This window comes from Gallinula chloropus, assembly GCF_964237585.1.
Source record: "Gallinula chloropus genome assembly, chromosome: 9".
In the NCBI taxonomy this organism is placed as follows: Eukaryota; Metazoa; Chordata; class Aves; order Gruiformes; family Rallidae; genus Gallinula; species Gallinula chloropus.
Genome location: NC_140094.1, coordinates 5,082,965 through 5,101,641, shown reverse-complemented (window position 1 = coordinate 5,101,641; position 18,677 = coordinate 5,082,965). Strand labels below are relative to the sequence as shown.

General features: G+C 47.0%; 1 protein-coding gene across 1 annotated transcript; it reads left to right on the top strand.

Moving 5' to 3' along the window:
• Positions 1–319: 319 nt before the first annotated feature.
• Positions 320–18,628, top strand: REC114 (REC114 meiotic recombination protein; the record flags this gene model as incomplete). The annotated part of the gene is made up of 6 exons (XM_084267923.1): positions 320–463; positions 1,589–1,678; positions 12,451–12,534; positions 15,508–15,702; positions 17,086–17,154; positions 18,427–18,628. 6 exons carry the CDS (start codon positions 320–322, stop codon positions 18,586–18,588), a joined length of 744 nt encoding a protein of 247 aa, XP_084124049.1. The 3' UTR covers positions 18,589–18,628.
• Positions 18,629–18,677: the final 49 nt, after the last annotated feature.

Here is an 18,677-nt window from a genome sequence, read left to right as displayed (position 1 = left end):
TAGCTGCGCTCCACCTGGAGAAGAAAACGTCTCGAAAGGGGCCGGGCCGGGCAGGGCCGGGACCGTTGCTGAGGAGAGCGAAGGACACCGGCACGGTTCGTGCGACCGAGCTACAGAGACAGCAGCGCGAGCCCGAGCTCGAGCTCGCCACCTCATCGCCTCTCGTCTCCCTGCCGCCCGCTGATTGGTGAACAATCCTCCCCTCTCCCGCCCCCCGCGCTCTCTCTACCTTCCTATTGGCTCCCGCTTCCCGCCCATCCCGTTTGCCAGCAGCCGCGTTGCTGTTCCTGTCGTGCTTCGCGGTCCCCTCAGCGCAGGGATGGCGGGCGGAGGTCGCGGCTCCGAGCCGGGACAAGCCTCCTCCCTCCTCGGTAGTGCCACAACGTGGCCCTTGAAGCGCTACGGCCGCTTCCTACCCCCGAAGGACGACGAAGATGAAGGGCAAAACACCTCCTCGTGGAAGGTGACGGGCTGTCGGGGGGCAGGGGGGAGTGCTGCTTGCGTGGTGTCGCTGTGCCTGGCCCCAGGGGGCTCTCTGAGGCAGTAGGAAGCCAGCCCTTTGCAGGTATCTTTCACCTGGTGCAGGAATCAGGAGAGGTTCTGCTTTGTGCGTTATTCGTGTAAACACATCAGTGATGCCACAGCGCCCCCCTCCCGGTTTTTAATTCCTTCCTTCAGCAGCGGCCTGTGGTATTAAAAACAAGAGCCCAGAAGGCTGTTTAAAGCATTACGTCTGTAGGTAGTAATTAGTCTGTAGGGAATTAGTAAAATACTCTGGTGAGATCGCACCTGGAATGTTGCACCCAGCTCTGGGCCCCTCAGTTCAGGAATCACAGAATCATGAGGTTGGAAAAGACCTTTGAAATCATCAAGTCCAACCATTCCTGTCCTGTGTTAAACCACATCCCTGAGCACCTCATCTACCCACCTGTTAAACACACCCAGGGGTGGACACAGAACTCCTTGTAAGTGTCCAGCACAGGGCCACCAACATCATTGAGGGAGTGGAACACCTTCCTTATGAGGACAGGCTGAGGGAGCTGGACCTCTTTAGCTTGGAGAAGTGGAGACTGAGGGGTGACCTCATTAATGTTTATAAATATGTAAAGGGTGAGCATCAGGACGATGGAGCCAGGCTCTTCTCAGGGATGGCAGCAGCAGGACACCAGGTGCAAGCTGGAGCAGAGGAAGTTCCATGTGAAGATAAGGAGGAACTTTCTCACTGTGAGGGTGATGGAGCCCTGGGACAGGCTGCCCAGAGAGGCTGGGGAATTTCCTTCTCTTGAGACGTTCAAACCCACCTGGATGTGTTCCTGTGGGATTTAGTCTGGGTGATGCTGCTCTGGCAGGGGGGTTGGACTAGATGAGCTTTTAAGGTCCATTTCCAACTCCTAATGTTCTGTGATTAGCCATGTTTCCTGTCTGTGAGGTGGAGGGCAAGTTGCATTACTGAGAGGTAAATTATACACCTGGCTTCTTACACCATCAACATTTGAAAACCCTTATTTTACATTAGAAACAGAAAAATGTACATTCTGTGCTTACAGAGCTTAAAGAGCTAATATTAATTTTGTTTATCTTTTTAAAGGTGTTTGAATCGAATGAAGAGTCAGGCTATCTTGTCCTTACCATTGTTGTATCTGGCCATTTCTTTATTTCCCAAGGGCGAATGGTACTGGTAAGTTTCTTGTGCATAAAGAACATTTCTCTGTTCAGGTTAACATCAGCATTAACTTTGTTTCCTTCTCAGCGTCACTTTCTCTTCCACTGAGAGGAAGCTGCCAATTTTTATTTTGCTTCTGGTACTTCTCATGTGCTGCTTTCTCTCTACGTTTGTCAGAATAATAGTAAAAGCATTATTTCATACTGACAAACAACAGTGTTTCTTCCGTGGCTCTAAAAATCTAGATTAAGATGTAATAGTGTTGCTGGTGTTGCAAGATACGCACTTGTTTTAGGTTGGGTTTTTTTCTTGTTGTTTTTTTAATGGTTCTTCCACCTAAGAAAATGGAAAATAGGCTGTTAAAAATAGATAAAAATATAATTATTAGACCCTAGAATGTCCGGTCCAGCTAGTTTCTTGCCAATGACCTGTTAGAGATTTGGTAATTTGGTTTATCCAAGGGTCTGGGGTTGTGGCCTGACCAGCTGCTATGCTGTAAAAAAGAGTAACACTGAAGAGGTTAACAACAACACTCGGTCCAGGTGGAGTTGGTTTGATGCTGATGGCAGAGGTGGCCTGTGCTGGAAAGTGGAATCACATGTGTTCAGTTCATATCACTGACACTCAGTAATGATAACAAGTAGGAATTGGCTGATAAATAGATTATAAAGCTATTATAACATGGGGGTTGGACCTGATGATCTCTCGAGGTCCCTTCTAACCCCTACAATTCTGTGATTCTACAATCCTTTGATTACAAGCCACTAGAAGATGCTGCAGTATAAACACAACAAAGTATTTTTTAAAATTCAGAATATATATGAGAGAATATTACAGCTTTAAATATGAATAAACATAAAAATTAGTTTTTGCTGTGCCTTTTAAAAGGTCTTAAAATTACAAGATATTTCTGCAAGTTTAGGGGGAGAACCAAGGATAGCCTTGAATTTTTTTGGCCTAGGAGTATGCTAAGAGTATTGAATAGATAATGAATGAGCTAAGAGAGAGCTGCCAGTCTGGATATCCCTCACACAAGACACAGCATTTGGCTCACATATTTAGTGAGGAGAAGTTAGATGTTCTTGGACAAGGTAAAAGCAGAACATGGAAAGTATTTCAGCAGTCGTGTTGAATAAGAAAAAGGGGATGGAGTAATTGAAAGTCCAGATAGGTAAAAGAAATGCAACTTGCTGCTATCTCTTGACAAATTCTGCTTGGGATGGATCAGGGCAGAAGGCACCTCTCCTGGGGCCAGCCCTGCTTGTGGTATCCAGATGAGATAGCCTGGGCTCCATCAGCAGAGGGGTGGCAGCAGGGACAGGGAGGGGATTGTCCCTCTCTGCTCTGCCCTCAGGAGGCCCCAGCTGCAGTCCTGTGTCCAGAGCTGGGGCCCCAGTACAGGAAAGATGTGGGACTGTTGGAGAGGGGGCAGAGGAGCCATGGAGATGCTCAGAGGGCTGGAGCAGCTCCCCTACAGAGAGAGGCTGAGGGAGCTGGGCTGGTTCAGCCTGGAGAAGGCTGTGGGGGGACCTCATTGCAGCCTTCCAGTCCCTGAAAGGAGCAGAGACACAGGAGGGGAATCAGCTTGTTAAAAGGGTAGATAATGGCAGGGCAAGGGGGATGGGGTGAAGCTGAAGGAAGGAAGGTTTAGATATTAGGAGGAAGTTTTTTCCAGAGTGGTGAGGGGCTGGAAGGGGCTGCCCAGAGAGGGGGTGGGTGCCCCATCCCTGGGGGTGTCCAAGGTCAGGTTGGATGGGGCCCTGGGCAACCTTGTGTAGCTCCAGGCCTGGAGGTTGGTGTCCCTGCCTGTGGCAGGGGGTTGGAGCTCTGTGACCCTTGGGGTCCCTTCCAACCCAGATCAGTCTGTGATTCTTTGATTCTAAGTGTTTAACTAGTAGACTTGTATTACTTTATAGAATGTCCTTGAAATAACTATATAAAGGTTAACTGAAAGTAAGCTTCAATAACTAAAGAGCAGAAAAGACACAGATGCTGTACCCCACAAAGACTGTGACTGGCATAGCCTGAACCTGGCAAGTAACAATGAGCAGATAAAAGCGTGCTGTGGTGAGGGATGAGTGCGTGAAAGTGAAAGAGAAGCTGTATAAAGACTTGGCTGAGGAAAGCAGTTTGATACAGCTCTTGGGTTTAGTGGCCAGCGAAGCTTTTAGGCAGCTGCCTTGCTCCAGCTGCCAGCTGAGGGATCTCTGAGATCTATCAGGTCTGTTTCAGCTTCGAAGAGACACTAAAATATTGCAGTAATGATCACAGGCTAAGATCAGCACAGAATAGAGGTGGAACGGGCATGCTTGGTAAATGTGACCTATATCTAATACTGAGAGTTTAAAAGAAAAAACAAGTTGTTTCTTTTTTTGTTTCTTTTTTTTTTTTTTTTAAGAAAAAGCAACATTTCTTTTAGCAATGATTCTATGCCAACCTGTGTTGGGTTTCCTGTTTACAAGGATATGCTCCAGCATACCTAGCTTAGCTTTGCTGCTTTGGCTTGTTCCTCAGACACATGTCCACCCAGAAATGCATATCTTTTCCAACACACAGTGATAAAATTTATCTTCCTGGGACGACTCCAGTCTATAGGTATCTCTTCAGGCTTTGAAGAAGAAAAAAAGTCTGTGGAATAGCAGCCAGTATCACCAAACAGAAAGGTGGTGCTTAGGGCTTGTGCTGAAAACACACAGTAGCTGCTAACAGCATTGATATCAAAGCATCAATGTATGACCATAATTGGATTTTTGAACAGTTTTCTTCAGTTAGCAGGCAGGGACACCAGAAGCCCATTAACATTGTCCTAGGGCAGTTTACACCTCTTTGGCGTTGTCAGCAATCGGAACTGGACGGCAGGAACCACTTCCAGTGCTGAGACTCAAAGCTAGCCAGGCTGCTGGTGAAACGTTGTGAGCTCCTTATTAAGATGCCATAAGGCCAAAAAGAAACCCCAAGTTGCAATGCTGGGCTGCCTGTTATGGCAGTAGAAATAACCGGACTGGAAAAATGGTTACTGTCTCCCTGGTTCTATCTCCCTCTAGTCTCCAGCTCTCAGGAGCTGTCAGAAACCTGTCACAATATTGAAACAAGCTTTGCATCACTAAGTACATAGAGTTCTTTCCAGTCTGTCACAGACCAAATCCTCTCACTGGGGGTCCATTATAATGGACACTTTGTCACAGAGGAGAACATGAAAGTTGCTGCTCCAGGGGGAACATACCCAGTTTGATAGAATTCGGCAGTTGGGATGACTCAGATGGGGATTTTTTCTGTGTACCTTCACCTCTGCTGGCTGGCTTGGGCTACTGAGAACACCTCTGTATTGCCAAGGTTTTCTCCAACACGTACCTGCTGCCTGACTTGCACTGAAATTCCCTCTGATGTACATGCTGAACTGTTTCTTGTTATGTAGTAACTGCATCCTTTAAGTTGTTAATGTCTAGCCTTTTGATCTATCTTCTAATCCCCACCTTTCAGACCGTTTGATGTTCTACAGGCTCCTGGTTTGGAGGGAACTGGGTAACAATTACCATAGCTTTGTACCTCATACCCCTGTACAGAAACACAGCGAGGCACAACATCTGTGTCACAGGGGCACCATTTCCTTCTCAACTTGAATAACTATATTGTATTTTTGAACAGTTTCTGTGGATGAATAATAAAGGGATTTTATTTTTCCCTTCTAACAGTAATCCAGGAATGATCTGCTAACTAAATTCAAGAATTTATTCCGTAATTCTTTCAGTTCCTATTTTTTTATTGATGGCAGCAGTACTGATAGAGTGAGAATCCCCTCCCCAAGAATTAACATGATCGTCCTAAGTAATATTTTTTTGAAAGAAATAAATTTTTCATCCAGCATCTATGCCAAAGAAAACTCATTAATTGGATTCTTTTGAAATGGGTAATACTGTAGTACAATAAGAATATATCTCTTCTGGTTTTAAATTGGCAAGGAATGTAGTAAAATCAGTGCACTGATAGATGTAAACTATCTTGGTTTGTACCCTGTGTTTTCTTTAGGAAGGTAAGAGTCAGAGTGCATCTGTTCTTCAGTGGTGTGTACATTTTACAACAGCCCAAACAAACTTATTTGGCTGCCAGCAAACTCTGTTATGCTGATAATACCATGGGTTGGTGCTTTTTAAGAAGCCCAGCAAAACCCATCCAAGTCACGTACTGAAAAGCATAAACTTCCCAACTTCAGCTCTTTTGTCTTTCCCATGAAACTCTCCTCTCCTCTCTGCACTGCAGCAAGCAGAGGTGTTAGCTGAACTAACCCCTCATGGGAACTCAGTGCCCATCAGCTTCACAGTTAGCTTTCTGCTAAACTGATCTCTGTTGGCCAGTGTGCTAGGGATAGCTCCCAATGTTTCCTCTCTTAGAGAGCAACAAAAGGGGCTTTTTTCAATTCTTTGGATGAGGGCATATTCTGTTTTGTTGCTTAGTGATTCTTTCATTAAACATTTTTAATGTCAAGTTACAAAATACTGGAATACATAAACTATTTTCTGTAACATACTCTCTAAAGGGTGCAAAAGCAGGAGGAGATAGGTTCTGTGTAAGTTGTATACTTAGTGAATCCTCCTCTTTGGTGCCCAGCTTTCACCTACAGAAAGCTTTCATTCTTTCATTACAACCCCATTTGCATAAAACTGAGGTGGAAGAGTTGTGTGGAAATGGAAATCTTCATTTCATTGACTGGTTGGAATAACAAGATCCATCCTAGGAAGAATGGGCAAGATTTCCTGACTTGATATCAAAATATTTTCTCTATAAAGTTGTATATGTGTATTTCCTTAGTCCTTTTTGTTTTCCTAAAGGGGGAGTGTTAAGAAACCTTTTCCTTTCCTTAAAGAATTCCAGCTGTTTAGAGCCAAGTGAGACTGACTTTTCTCACATGCTTTTCCAAGAACAGTGTTTGTAAAATAGCAATGAGCTATTCACATACACAGGGCAGACTGCAGAATTGTTTTCACAGGCAATAAACCAGCAGAGTATTGAATGAATTCCCTTCTAGCAGCCCTTTCACTAACAGCAGTTGGGATGCTGTTTCCTTGCCAAGAAGCAGCCACAGTGCAGGCACTGACTCTGAGCAGGAAAACCCTCGTGCCGCGCACGCTGCTGTGTGCCAGAGGTTTGAAACACAATTGGTGATGATTTCTGGGAGTGCTCTGCAGCCTGTCATTAATCACAGAATCACAGGGGCTGGAAGGGACCTCCAGAGCCCATGGGGTCCAACCCCCTGCCAGAGCAGCTCCCCAGCTCATATTGCACAGGGCGGTGTCCAGACGGGGCTGGAATATCTCCAGAGATGGAGACTCCACACCCCCTGGGCAGCCTGTCCCAGGGCTCCCTCACCCTCACTGGGGAAAAGTTCTTCCACGTGTTGGTGTGGAACTCCCTGTGCTCCAACTTGCAGCCATTGCCCCTTGTCCTGTCCCCACAGACACTGAAAAGGGGCTGGCCATTTCCCCCTGCATCCCATCCTTAAGATATTGATAAACATTAATAAGGTCCCCCCTTAGTCTTCTCCTCTCCAGGCTGAACAGCCCCAGCTCACTCAGCCTTTCCTCACAGGGGAGATGCTCCAGGCCCTTCATCATCTCCGTAGCCTCCTCTGGACTCTCTCCAGGAGATCCCTGGCTTTTTTATCCCAGGGAGCCCAGAACGTTACTATTAATGTGGATGTGTTCAGTTGTTTCCCATCAGCTGCACAAAGAAAGCAATTTTAATGGCTGCACATCTGGGGAATGGGTATGCATTCAAGACCACTTCGAACATCCTTTAATGATGCTGCCAGAGACAGACTTTCACTCCAAAGGAAGAACTTAGTTTAAAAAGAAAACAACTCCCAAAAACCCTCCAACTCAACAAAAAACCCAAACACCCTTTGATTTGCACTCCACCTTAAGGATTTTTATGTTCCAGGCTCTGAAGTTCTATTTACCCTCTTGTTCATTTCATTTGGCTGATCACAAGAAGCAGATTCCATTTCAGAAGGAAAGTGGTTGTTTCCTTAAAACAAAGTTCTTCCTTTGGAATGAAATTACATAACACTGACTTTGCTGCAGTGTTGTCTAACAGACTGCATATTTTACAGCAGACAAACATCTCATTCCTGCATACTGGAGATAATAGGATTTTAAAAGGACTATCTCAACAGTATCTCTGTCAGTCTCTGGCCACACTCTCAAGATACACCATGTTCTGTTTACTATAACTCTTATTTCCTTTCCCTGCTTCCAATCAGCACATGGTGAAAATTATATTTTGGTGGTTTATTCAGTGCAACTAATTCCAGTGCTAGAATTCTTAATGTCCTACAAATTAAACAAATTGAAATTGTGAAGAGGACGTATTTAATAGGATAAAATTAATCCAGAGTAATTGATTTGTGACCCGATCTTTCCAAGTGTAGACTAATGTCCTTAGCGCCCTCCCGGCCCCCTCGTGACTTCTAATAAGCTAACAGCACTTAGGATACACTGGATTCTAACTCATTAATTAGGCAAGTATTCAGCAGAGGTTCTGATGTTCTTGATGCTCTCTTTGCAGTGCCTGAAACTTGGGCACCAAATTTTTGAGCTGATATTGGGAACGGTGGCTTGGGCAGATGAAGATCCTTGTGCGATAAATGAGGCCGCTTGATGGAACCGAGGGAAGTGAGCAGGTTGCTAATGCTGCTTAGTGGCAGCACATCACAATGCTACACCCTTGTTCTTCTTGTTATTATTACTATTATTATTATTTATTATTGTTATTATTGTTAAAGGTCTTAAGATTGCTATTTCAAGGAGTAGAAGGAATCTTAGCTTGACTTATACAGTACAATGATGGTGGTTACAAAATTCCAGTTTTGGTTTGCTTATTTCAACATGTCCCATTGACACGACTGTTTTGGACAAGCTTAATATCTTTCCTCATTAGCTTCCCCATTCATGTTTGATATAATGATAAACTACTGTTGTAAAATGATTGAGTATTGGTGATTGGCAGCAGGAAAAAAAAGTAGGGGGTTCTGATCTTCACTTCTCTCTTGCCCCAATTCTTCTAAACCTGGGTGGTAGAATAGTTTGCAAAGAGGAGTGGTGTTTATTAATGCAATCTCCTTACCCTGAAGTTCGAGTTTAACAGATGGTATCGATCTAGGGAAGTGTATTTTTTTAAGCATCCAGTTCACCCCTCTAGGTCCCTGGTCATGTCACTGTTCTGAAGTGGGGGAGCAGGAGGGGGAAGAAGAAACAGTTCTCACTAGGAAATATCAATGTTTGTCCTGAGTTAGAGGCATATCTTCAAGGAGCTGTAGTTTGTACCCAGCTGAGGGAACTCTTTGTAGGAAGCTGATACCTGGCAGCACCTGCATTTTGGCAAGAGACGCTCATCTGTTGCCGAGTCCCCTAGGGCAGGGTTGGCTCAAGGGTGGCTGCATGCATCCTGTACTTGTGTAGCTCCAGGCCTGGAGGATGGTGGCCCTGCCTGTGGCAGGGGGGTTGGAGTTCTGTGATCCTTGGGGTCCCTTCCAACCCAGACCAGTCTATGATTCTGTGATTCTATGATTTATCCTGAACTGGGAACTCTGAGAACAAACTCTTTTATTTGCATTTCAGGAGCCTTCTCTATTTGGCAACCAGAGCTGGAGAATGGGTGTCCTTGTGTGCTGTGCTTGTCTTTTCTTAATATGGAGTGTAATTTAAGGTGGAGTGTGTAAAGTCTGTGGTGAAAAGTTTTTACCTCCTAAGCTGCTGTTTACACATAGTTCAGTCTTGTTTGAAAACATCTCACTCATGAAGGAGTAAATACAAGGCAGTGATATATGCCAGCTGAGCTGTTACACAGATAAGGTTTCTGAACCTTAATTAATGTGTAGTTAAGATAGGGTTGCCTAAAGGCCTTGCAATTAATCTAAACTGGAGGATCTGTTCCTGTGTTTGCAAGTTGCTTAACCCCACAGGCTTTCTAGGTGATACAAGAAGAAGAACATCCACAGGTAACATGCAATACCTTCCCACATAGACACAGGCCTGGTTATCCACCAGCTCTCTGAATGCCAAAATGGAAAATCAGAATACAAAAGTGTTTCCCAATTAGTGGGTGTGAGGCTAGGCCAGGATTATCAGCTTCTCCGCCTCGTGCAAGGTGTGGTTGTCTCTTGCTTCCAAAATACTTGGGACATCCTTGGCTTTTTTTCCTCTTTCAGCTTAATTCCTCTCGAGGTCCTTCCTCTGAGTTAGATTAGATGGTGCCAGAGGTGCATGAAAAAAGGTGTTCTCCTTTAACACAGTGCTCTATCAGGTCTGATCCTGGGGAGCGACATGAGGAGTACCTGCATGACTGAACATCTCTGACCAGACTCAGAAAGCATCTCAAACCAGTTCTAGCTTGCCTTTTTGTCTAAATTCTGATGAATCTTACAGTGCCAGCTGTCTCTGCCAACACCCTACACTGCTCAGCACTGCCCAGCTCGGGGGGTGGGGTAAAGCAGCCAGGGCTGTTGCCTGCTCAAGGAGAACAGTGACCACAGCTGCTTTGGTCTCTGTATTGCTGTCAGCTGCTGACAGCAGCAGGCTGGAGGGACTACCTCTTTTTTGTCAGTGCATGTTATCCAGGGTGAATTCCGAGTCGATTCCCTATCTCTGAAATCTCGTAGGATGGCTGGAGAACACTGACTTACCAAGAAAGATGCTCTTTTCTGCTCTGAGCTCTTCTCATGTGCAGGTAGATCACTAATTCCTCATAGCTTGCTATTTTGCATCACTCACAGAGTGAGGTTCTCCTCCTCTTTGGAGCTTGAAGCCTTTCACACCTTAGCAAGCCCTGCCTAGTGACATTTGAGAGAGCTCAGTGCAGAGGGACATGCTGCAAGTGACCAGCCTGTCTTACCTGCTGTCAGCACCTGCTTTTACAGCACAGAGGGAGATTCTTTTCTCCATCTGACCCCAAATCTTTTGGGAGTGATACCTGCTTGCTGTCTTACCTTCTGGAGTCTGTTGTATCAGATCCACTTTCCCTTTGGTTCGACCCCTCAATGCTTCCCAGGCATTCCTCTGGTAAAAGGCCCCTTAAAAACTGGCATGCAGTTGCTGGGTGAGGCTGTAACAGCAGTGCCAGCACACTGAGTGAGCCACATCCCACTGAGGTGGTTCCTCAGGCCAAAACAGAGCAGCAGATGGTTTCCCAGCCTGGACCTGCATAAGGTGAAGAGTAATTCTGGCAATAATACACTACTGGCAGGGCAGGATGGACACAACTGGAGGTTCTTGGCCCTTAGGACACACATAAAATCAGCCTGTGTGAAAACTTGTGGTCAGTGAAAGCATTAGGAATTCAGATAAAACAGGCAATTTCCTCCCTGCCCTTAAATTAGCTTTGTTTTGGTTCCCCCCCAAAAAAACTTCACCAACTAATGAGCCCGTGGCAGCCCGTGGGGTACCTTGGGAGACACAGCCCATTGCCTTGCAATTTTTGTATTGTGTTTTCAGCTTCCTAGGGGTATTTTTACAGGATGCTGTGCAATCCATCTTGTCTGAGGAGACAACTGGAGTAAAAACACATCTTTATCAAGTTATCAAAGCTGCTTCTTGGTTACCCGGACTCCATCTGGAGAAAATGCCTGGCTGAGCCTTAGATAAACCAACTGCTGTCCCCACTCTCCAGGCTTGCCTGCCCTCTGCTGCCCTCTCGGGCAATTTCACGGGCTGCAGAAGAATTTAAAGCCCTGTTGCAGGTGTTCTATTATGCATTTCATAGAGACTTTCATAACTTGCACAAAGAGAAACATAAAACATAAGTGGAAATGAAAAAATACCTTGAGATGCTGTTGTTACCAGAGCTATGGATTCAGAGTGAATTCCCAGGGTGGGAAAACTCACGTGTTGGCAACTGACAAGATACAGAAGTTGCATGTATGCAGAGGGCTGACCTTCACTGGGGATTAAACAGAATCACAAGGTTGGAAAAGACCTTTAAGATCATCAAGTCCAACCATTCCCATCCCAAGCTAAACCAGATCCCTGAGCACCTCATCTCCACATCTGTTAAACACACCCAGGGAAGGTAACTCAGCCCCTCCCTGGGCAGCCTGTGCCACAGCCCCACAACTCTGCCAGGGAAGAACTTTTCCCTCCCATCTGCTCTGACCCTGCCCTGGGGCAGCTTGAGCCCATTGCCCCTTGTCCCATCTCCTGGCCCCTGGCTGAAGAGACCATCACCCACCTCTCTGCACCCTCCTGGCAGGTCAGTGGAGGTGGGGGGAAGGTCTCCCCTCAGCCTCCTCTTCTCCAGGCTGAACACCCCCAGCTCCCTCAGCTGCTCCTCAGAGGATTTGCCCTCCAGCCCCTTCCCCAGCCTGGTTGCCCTTCTCTGGACTCTCTCCAGGACCTCAATGTCCTTCTGATGGTGAGGAGCTCAGAACTGGACCCAGCACTCGAGGTGCAGCCTCACCAATGCCCAGTCCAGGGGTACAATCCCCTCCCCAGACCTACTGGCCACACTGTGTCTGACACAAGCCAGGATGCCATTGGCCTTCCTGGCCGCCTGGGCACACTGCTGGCTCATGTTCAGCCTGCAGTCCCCCAACACCCCCAGGTCCTTCTCTGCCTGGCAGCTCTCCAGCCAGTCTCCCCCAGCCTGTAGCGCTGCAGGGGGTTGTTCTGTCCCATGTGCAGCACTCTGCCCTTGGCCTTGTTAAACCTCAGCCCACTTGTCTCAGCTATCCCATGAGCGTGTGCCTCTGAGCTCTGTGTGGCTGCTGTGCGAGTGCCTTGTGTTCTGCTTCGTTTCAGGAAGGCTTCTCACTGATTGAGTCCCACAAGTGGTTAAAAGTAGCCAGGAGAGCAGAGTGCCTCCTGCTCCGTGCACAGGCAAAGGTGAGTGGAGCCGCTTTGAACCTTTATAAGAGCTAACAGAGTTGTGCAGAAGATTTCTTAAGGCTGGAGAAATCAAACCAGAAGTGCTGAGGTACTGTAAACTCTATAAATTATAAGACTTGTGGGGTTTTTTTTAACTCTAGATACTAAAGAAGAATGGATGGAATCAGCTTAATGTCTTGTGTAACTGCTAATATTCCAGCCCTTCCAACTGCTGCTTCCTGTTGGAGTCAGCTACAGGAACAGCTAGAAGGGTGTTTATTTTAGCAGCCATCTGCCACAGCCAACAAGTAAAAGGATGAAGCCATTCTCTCCCATGTCCAGAAACGATCTGCCTACAGTCACACTCTGCTCTGGCAAACAAAGCATCCACACAAACAGTAACTTAGCCATTTTGTGGCCCGTGTGGCAGTAGTGGCAGGCTGGTGATGCAGGCATGTGGTCTCTGGTCTTCCCTTCATGAAAAGCAGTTAGAACGGCGCTTGCTCGTTACCAGCTCATGTAGAAATCTGTTTTCTTGGTTCTTAGGTGAACTCTGAGACGTTTCTAACTCATCTATGCTGACCACTCAACAGGTTTTTCAGAAACAAAGCCTATTTCAAAGTGAGAAGAGCTCTCCCTTATCTCCCAGTAGCTTCTAGGCTTTGCTCTTGGAGCAGAAACAGCTGCCTCTAGTTAACCATCTCCACTTGGCAAGAGTGCCTCATGGATAGCCCCTCCTTCAGTCTCTGCTAGAAACCAGTTTTAACTCTTTGCCCTCTTCATGAGCTGTTCAGGCATAAAAAAAACCATTTCAACTACTCTGAGGTGTTCTGGCACCCTGCTCTGACAGGAATCCAGGCAGGTAATACCAATACCCTGAGTAGCTGAAAGCTGTATGAATTCCTCTGCAGTGTATTTGGATCTTTATCATCTTTCTTTTATAAAAGATGCATAAAATCTCTTTTTAGAAGATGCTGTGAACTGCATGATATAGTTTGCAGAGAGGAGAATGCCTTGCTAATTGCAAGGTGAGAGTAGATGGGAGGCACAATAAACATTGTTTAAATAAAGGCCTCCTCTTGTTTCAGAGTAAACCCTAACTCAAACTGTTCTAAATTCCTGGGTTATGCTTACCTGAAACCAAACCACCCTGTTATGTCATTAATACTGCATCTGTAGCCAAACTTGCTACTCCTTTCTTTTACTAGGGCACTGTGGGCTCAGCCAGCAAAAGTGAGCTCCTAAACACTAGTTTTGAGAAGCTTAGCATTAAGAGACTGAAAGGAAAGGGACATGTAGAGAAGATACCTGTTGTGGGTCGCTAGTGGAACTCAGCTGTACCAGATTCTACTCCGTGAGTTTTCAGTGAGCAGTCCTGAAGCTGTGCCTGTCAGATGCACCCTCCTGTCTCACACTCAGTAAAGCAGCAGCTGGAGTGGCTGTGACCGCCCTCTGACAGCTCCATCTCCAGTAATCCTTCTCTCACATCACTCTCACATCCTCTACAATAAAATCCTTTGTAGGAAGATCTGTAAGAGGTAGCAAGACAAGTGTTCTTCATGTTCTTGTAGTGAGCAACTTCCCTTCATATTGAAGAGCTGCCCCACCCCACTCGCCACTGCATGGTGCAAATCTGATGCTCCAAGTGACTGTGATGTTTTAAAACACTGTGGCTCTCCTATGGTTCAGGTCTCAGCACCCAGTACTCAGGTTATGCTACAACCTGACATCATCTATCATCATGGTTAAACTGCAGCCTGACAGTCCTCAGGAAAAGGCCAAGGGCCATACAGACAGCTCAGGCTGAACACTGACTTAGAGGGCGTGAGGGTAACTACAACCAGTGTTCTTTGAATGTCTCCAAAAGGAGTTCATCAGATTAAGAGGCAAGTTACTTTTCTGTCATTTAGTGCCAACTTACCTGTCTGGCATGTTCACAAACCAGTCCTCAGCTGCGTGATGCCAACCCAGTTAAGTTGATGTCTTAGATAACTGGGGGAAATGTAACTGGGCACTGGTAAAATGAGTACTAGTTTGAATTCTTTTGACACTTTTTGCCTTTAAAAGGCACCAAGACAAGCTTTTATCTTTGCAATGTCCTAAAAAAAATGATCATTTGATGAAATACAGGCACCTTAAAATAGCAGCAAAGTCTTTTAACATGAAAGATGGCCTTCAGCTTACGTCCCCAGCAGGCTAGTGGCGTGTCTGCCCACTACCAGAACGGGTTTGACGTTGAAATCTCAGCAAAATGAAGACTCACAGAAGCGGGGCTGATCCAAGGCAAACTTGCTGCTTTTCTAGTACTTTACCTGAGCTTTGAATTTCAGGCTGTAATGAACAGTGTCACTCCTTGAGCCCTGAACAAGAAGATTCAATATTTATCTGCCTTGTATCAGCCGTACGTGCCAGGCTCTTCCAGCCCCTGTTTTCCACACATACTTCAAATCAGGATCTCTTATGGTGTGGCCCAACAGCCCACACTGGGTATCAGATCTATCCAGGGGGCTTTATTCTTATTTCCAGTATTATTTCACTATTTCAAGCACTGTCAGCACCTTGTGTTGCTCATCAGCTGGTCCAGGAACAGCAGCGTTCAGCTGCGGCACCACACTGAACCTTCCATGTTTGGCTATGCACAGGCACACCAGGTAGGTAGGGAAGGCTGGGTTGCAGACAGTGACATGGTTTCTACATGGGACATAACACTGCCCACAATTTTTTTTTGTGAATTCTGCTCATTTTGGTGTCATTAATTAGTTGCCCAGTGACCCTGTTCACTTATTTTCCTGGTTTTTTTTTTTTTTAAACTGCTTTTCAAACTGTGAGTCATGCTTTTGAGGTTTAGCTCCTGGGAAGAATTACGATGGAGCAGGGAAAAAATCGTTGCCTTTCAAGTCAGTGCAGCGATCCAGACCTGCAACAGACACAACCTGAATGAAATCGAGACAGGGTGAGGGGAACTGACACGTCTCCCTGGTCTCTGAGCAGAACGAATGCCGCATATTCCGTGTGCAGTTCGGTGGTGATACCAAGGAGCAGATGCTGGGACACTGCTGCAGCTGCGTGCAGAAGCTCGTGGAGTACCTACCTGTTGAAGTGACTGATGAACAGAGTCACAGCCAGCTCGTCGTCGGTGACAGTCAAGCGAAGGACACTGGACAAAGTGCCTGGGTACTACACGGAGTAAGTAAGCGAGGATGCAGAGACAGGAAGATCTGGGGCTTGGCTTGTTCCTCAGCCAGGGAACCTGGCAGCAGAGGAGAGTCACACAGGGCTCAGGCGAGGACGGGAGGTTACCCTTAGAAATGGCAGCAAACACTATGGCCAAGCATGACTTACCAACTCCCAGTCAGGTGGAGGTGGGGTCTTGTGGAAAACTTAGGTGCTTTCTGCTAAGGTTAATGAACAGCAGGGAGCAGAAGGTGAGAGCTGAAGAGTTACAAATAAAGCCCATGTCTCCAATCTCATCGGGATGGCTTTCAGCCAAGCCTGCTGGAAAGCACCTGCCAGACTTTCAGATGAATCACATGGGGTAAGAAAAATGATAGGAGCCAGTTAAGTGACCATGGTTTGTGTTCTCGCAGTGTTTACCAGTCACTCACCTTTTGCAGTGTTGAAACTGGTCAGCAGGCAACTGTGTCACTGGGAGCTTAAACCTGACATGTTTAAAAGCAGCTTCAGGGTGGGAATGGAATGTTTCTCCTCTCCAAGACAAAGACCTGAGGTGAATAGAAAAGGCAAATGCAGGTAGTGTTTGAGGGTGACAGATTCTGCTCTCCTGAGGATCCAGAGGCTCACACTTCCCAGCTCTGTACAGCCTAACTTAGCCAGGTTAGCCCTTGGGCATGTGATGAAGAAACATCAAAGCTTTCAGCTACATCATTTGCAAGATACAACCTAGGAAGGTGCTGCTCCCCTGGACAGGGGAATGATACCTGGTAGAGACAGAGCAGGGGCTGGGGGGGGAATCCCTGTGTGGCTCATTTGCCTCACACCGCCTCCAGGAAGGCGTACAGACCTCCAACAGCTGAGGGGCAAGATGTATTGTCTTTAAGCAGGTGACATGTACTTTGGGGCTTTAGCCTGTCAGGAAATGAGCAAAGACTGAAAGGTGTAAAGGAAGCATTTCATGGCAGAATGCTACTGAACACCAACAGTCATAACTTCAGTACCATGAGTAGCACTGAAAACCTTGCTCCAGAAAATAGAGCCGACAGCTTAAACCATCGCTCCTTGACGTGACCCAGGAGGAGGGAGAAAGGAGCCTGCCCCTGGTGAGCACTCCTGCACAGCACAGCTTAAAACAGTTCCTGCCAGCAGGTAGCTTAAAAGTTCCCTTCACTGAGACGTGACAGTGTAACTGCAGGTCCCTGATTTCCTGTCTCTCATTTGTAAAGACTCCAGCAGCTGTGCATTCAGGTTCCATAAAAAGCTGTCTTGCTGCATAAGGTAGCTGAGCACACTCTCTTCCTGCTCTCTCTAAAAATGGAGCCTCTTCCCTTCTTGCACATACATACCCACACTCTGCTCCTTAACGAGCCCTTATTTGCATTTGCTGTTTTCTAGCCAGATGAGCCTCTACCAAATTCCTGCACCAGCCTGGGAGAAAGGAGATCTGTAACACAGCTAGCACAGGTAACACACAAATACCTGATACTCTGATCCTGTAACTGAAGCTCTGGGGCAGGGAGAACAGGCTTGTGCTTTGCTGTAAACACAAACCACACAGGGGTTTCTTCGCAGTGAGTGAGTGAGTGGTTTTGTCACTCTGACTCTGCAGAAGGACCTCTGCAGTCACAGCTCAAGTCTGAAAACATCCATCATCCTCAAGCACAGCACAAGAGTCCGTAATTCAACTGATGGCTTCACCCAGATGTCTGGGGTACAAACCATCTCCACAAAAGAGCAGGAAGCTGACTCTTCTTTGCTTACCCTGTCAGCCTGGGACAGGACAGACTGAGAACACTCCCCCCTCCCCAGCCTCTGGTTTGGGGCAGTTGCTTCCTACCCCTTTGGCTGTTTTGATAGGATTGGTCAGGTCAACATTGCTTCACATCCGTGTTTACACAGGACCACTCCTGTGCTCCCCATTACAAGCCTGTCCCCTCCCAAACCCCAACCAGCCTTTTAAACACCTCCACTTTGTTACTGTCCCGACAAGAGCCACCAAACAAAACTGGTCTGTGGCTTGCCTTCAGCAGCTCTATTTCTCCTGATCAGTCTCCGCTTGAAGAGGCAACACCAGGAATTGTAAATTCAACACCTGCATTGTAGAACTTCCCTTCTAAAGCACAGCCATGGGAACCAACCCTGAGATTCACAAGAATATCAAGGGTCAGGGGTTTCCTCCCTGCCCCCCGAGTCCTTCCCCCTTCACAAGTCAAAACACCACCCACCTCGGAGCGCCTCTGGGCCCCATACCTACCTCACCCTCAGAACAGCACCTCAGGGATGTTCTTCTTTGCCAAGTACCCAGCTTTAAGGATGTCAGCACACAGGGAGGTGGGTGGGGGGATTGGATGGGCATTTAAAAACCCAAAAAAAGGTGTTTTAGCTCTTGGAAAGCCCCATGATTTACCTCTTGCTGATGTAAGGGCTTCGAGCTGGTACCTGGTTATCCTCAGGCTGCCCCCAGGCCCTGGCACAAAGCCACGGTACCCAGGAACCAGCACTCTGGGTTTCAGTAACCCCAGAGGAATCCCAGGTTGGTTCAGAGCTGCACTGGGAGCTGTTCAGTAGCAGAACACACTTAACGCCCAGAAATCCTACCGGCTGGAATGTTTTCCAGCAGCACTGAGGTAGATGGATGCAGCTGTAGCTGTATTGGGCACGGCAGGAAAGCCCTGGCCGTGCGCTGCGATGCCCGGGCTCAGCACGGCCCCTCTGCGGGTTGTGTTTATTCCGCAGTCCGTGCTGAGGAAGCAGCTTGAGCTCCCTCTGGCGTATCGGCACTCGGCGTGGCGGGCGCAGGAGCTGGGGCCCTTCATCCGCCTCTGCCTCCTGGATCAGAACTTCCCGGCCTTCGTGGAGGATGTGGAAAAGGAACTGAAAAAGCTCACGGAAGGGTGAGAAGCGGAGCGGCTCCTGGGGTGGGGGGACGCGAGCTGTGAGCGGGATTAAACACGAGACACAAAAGCCTCAGGCCTCAGTTTTCCTTT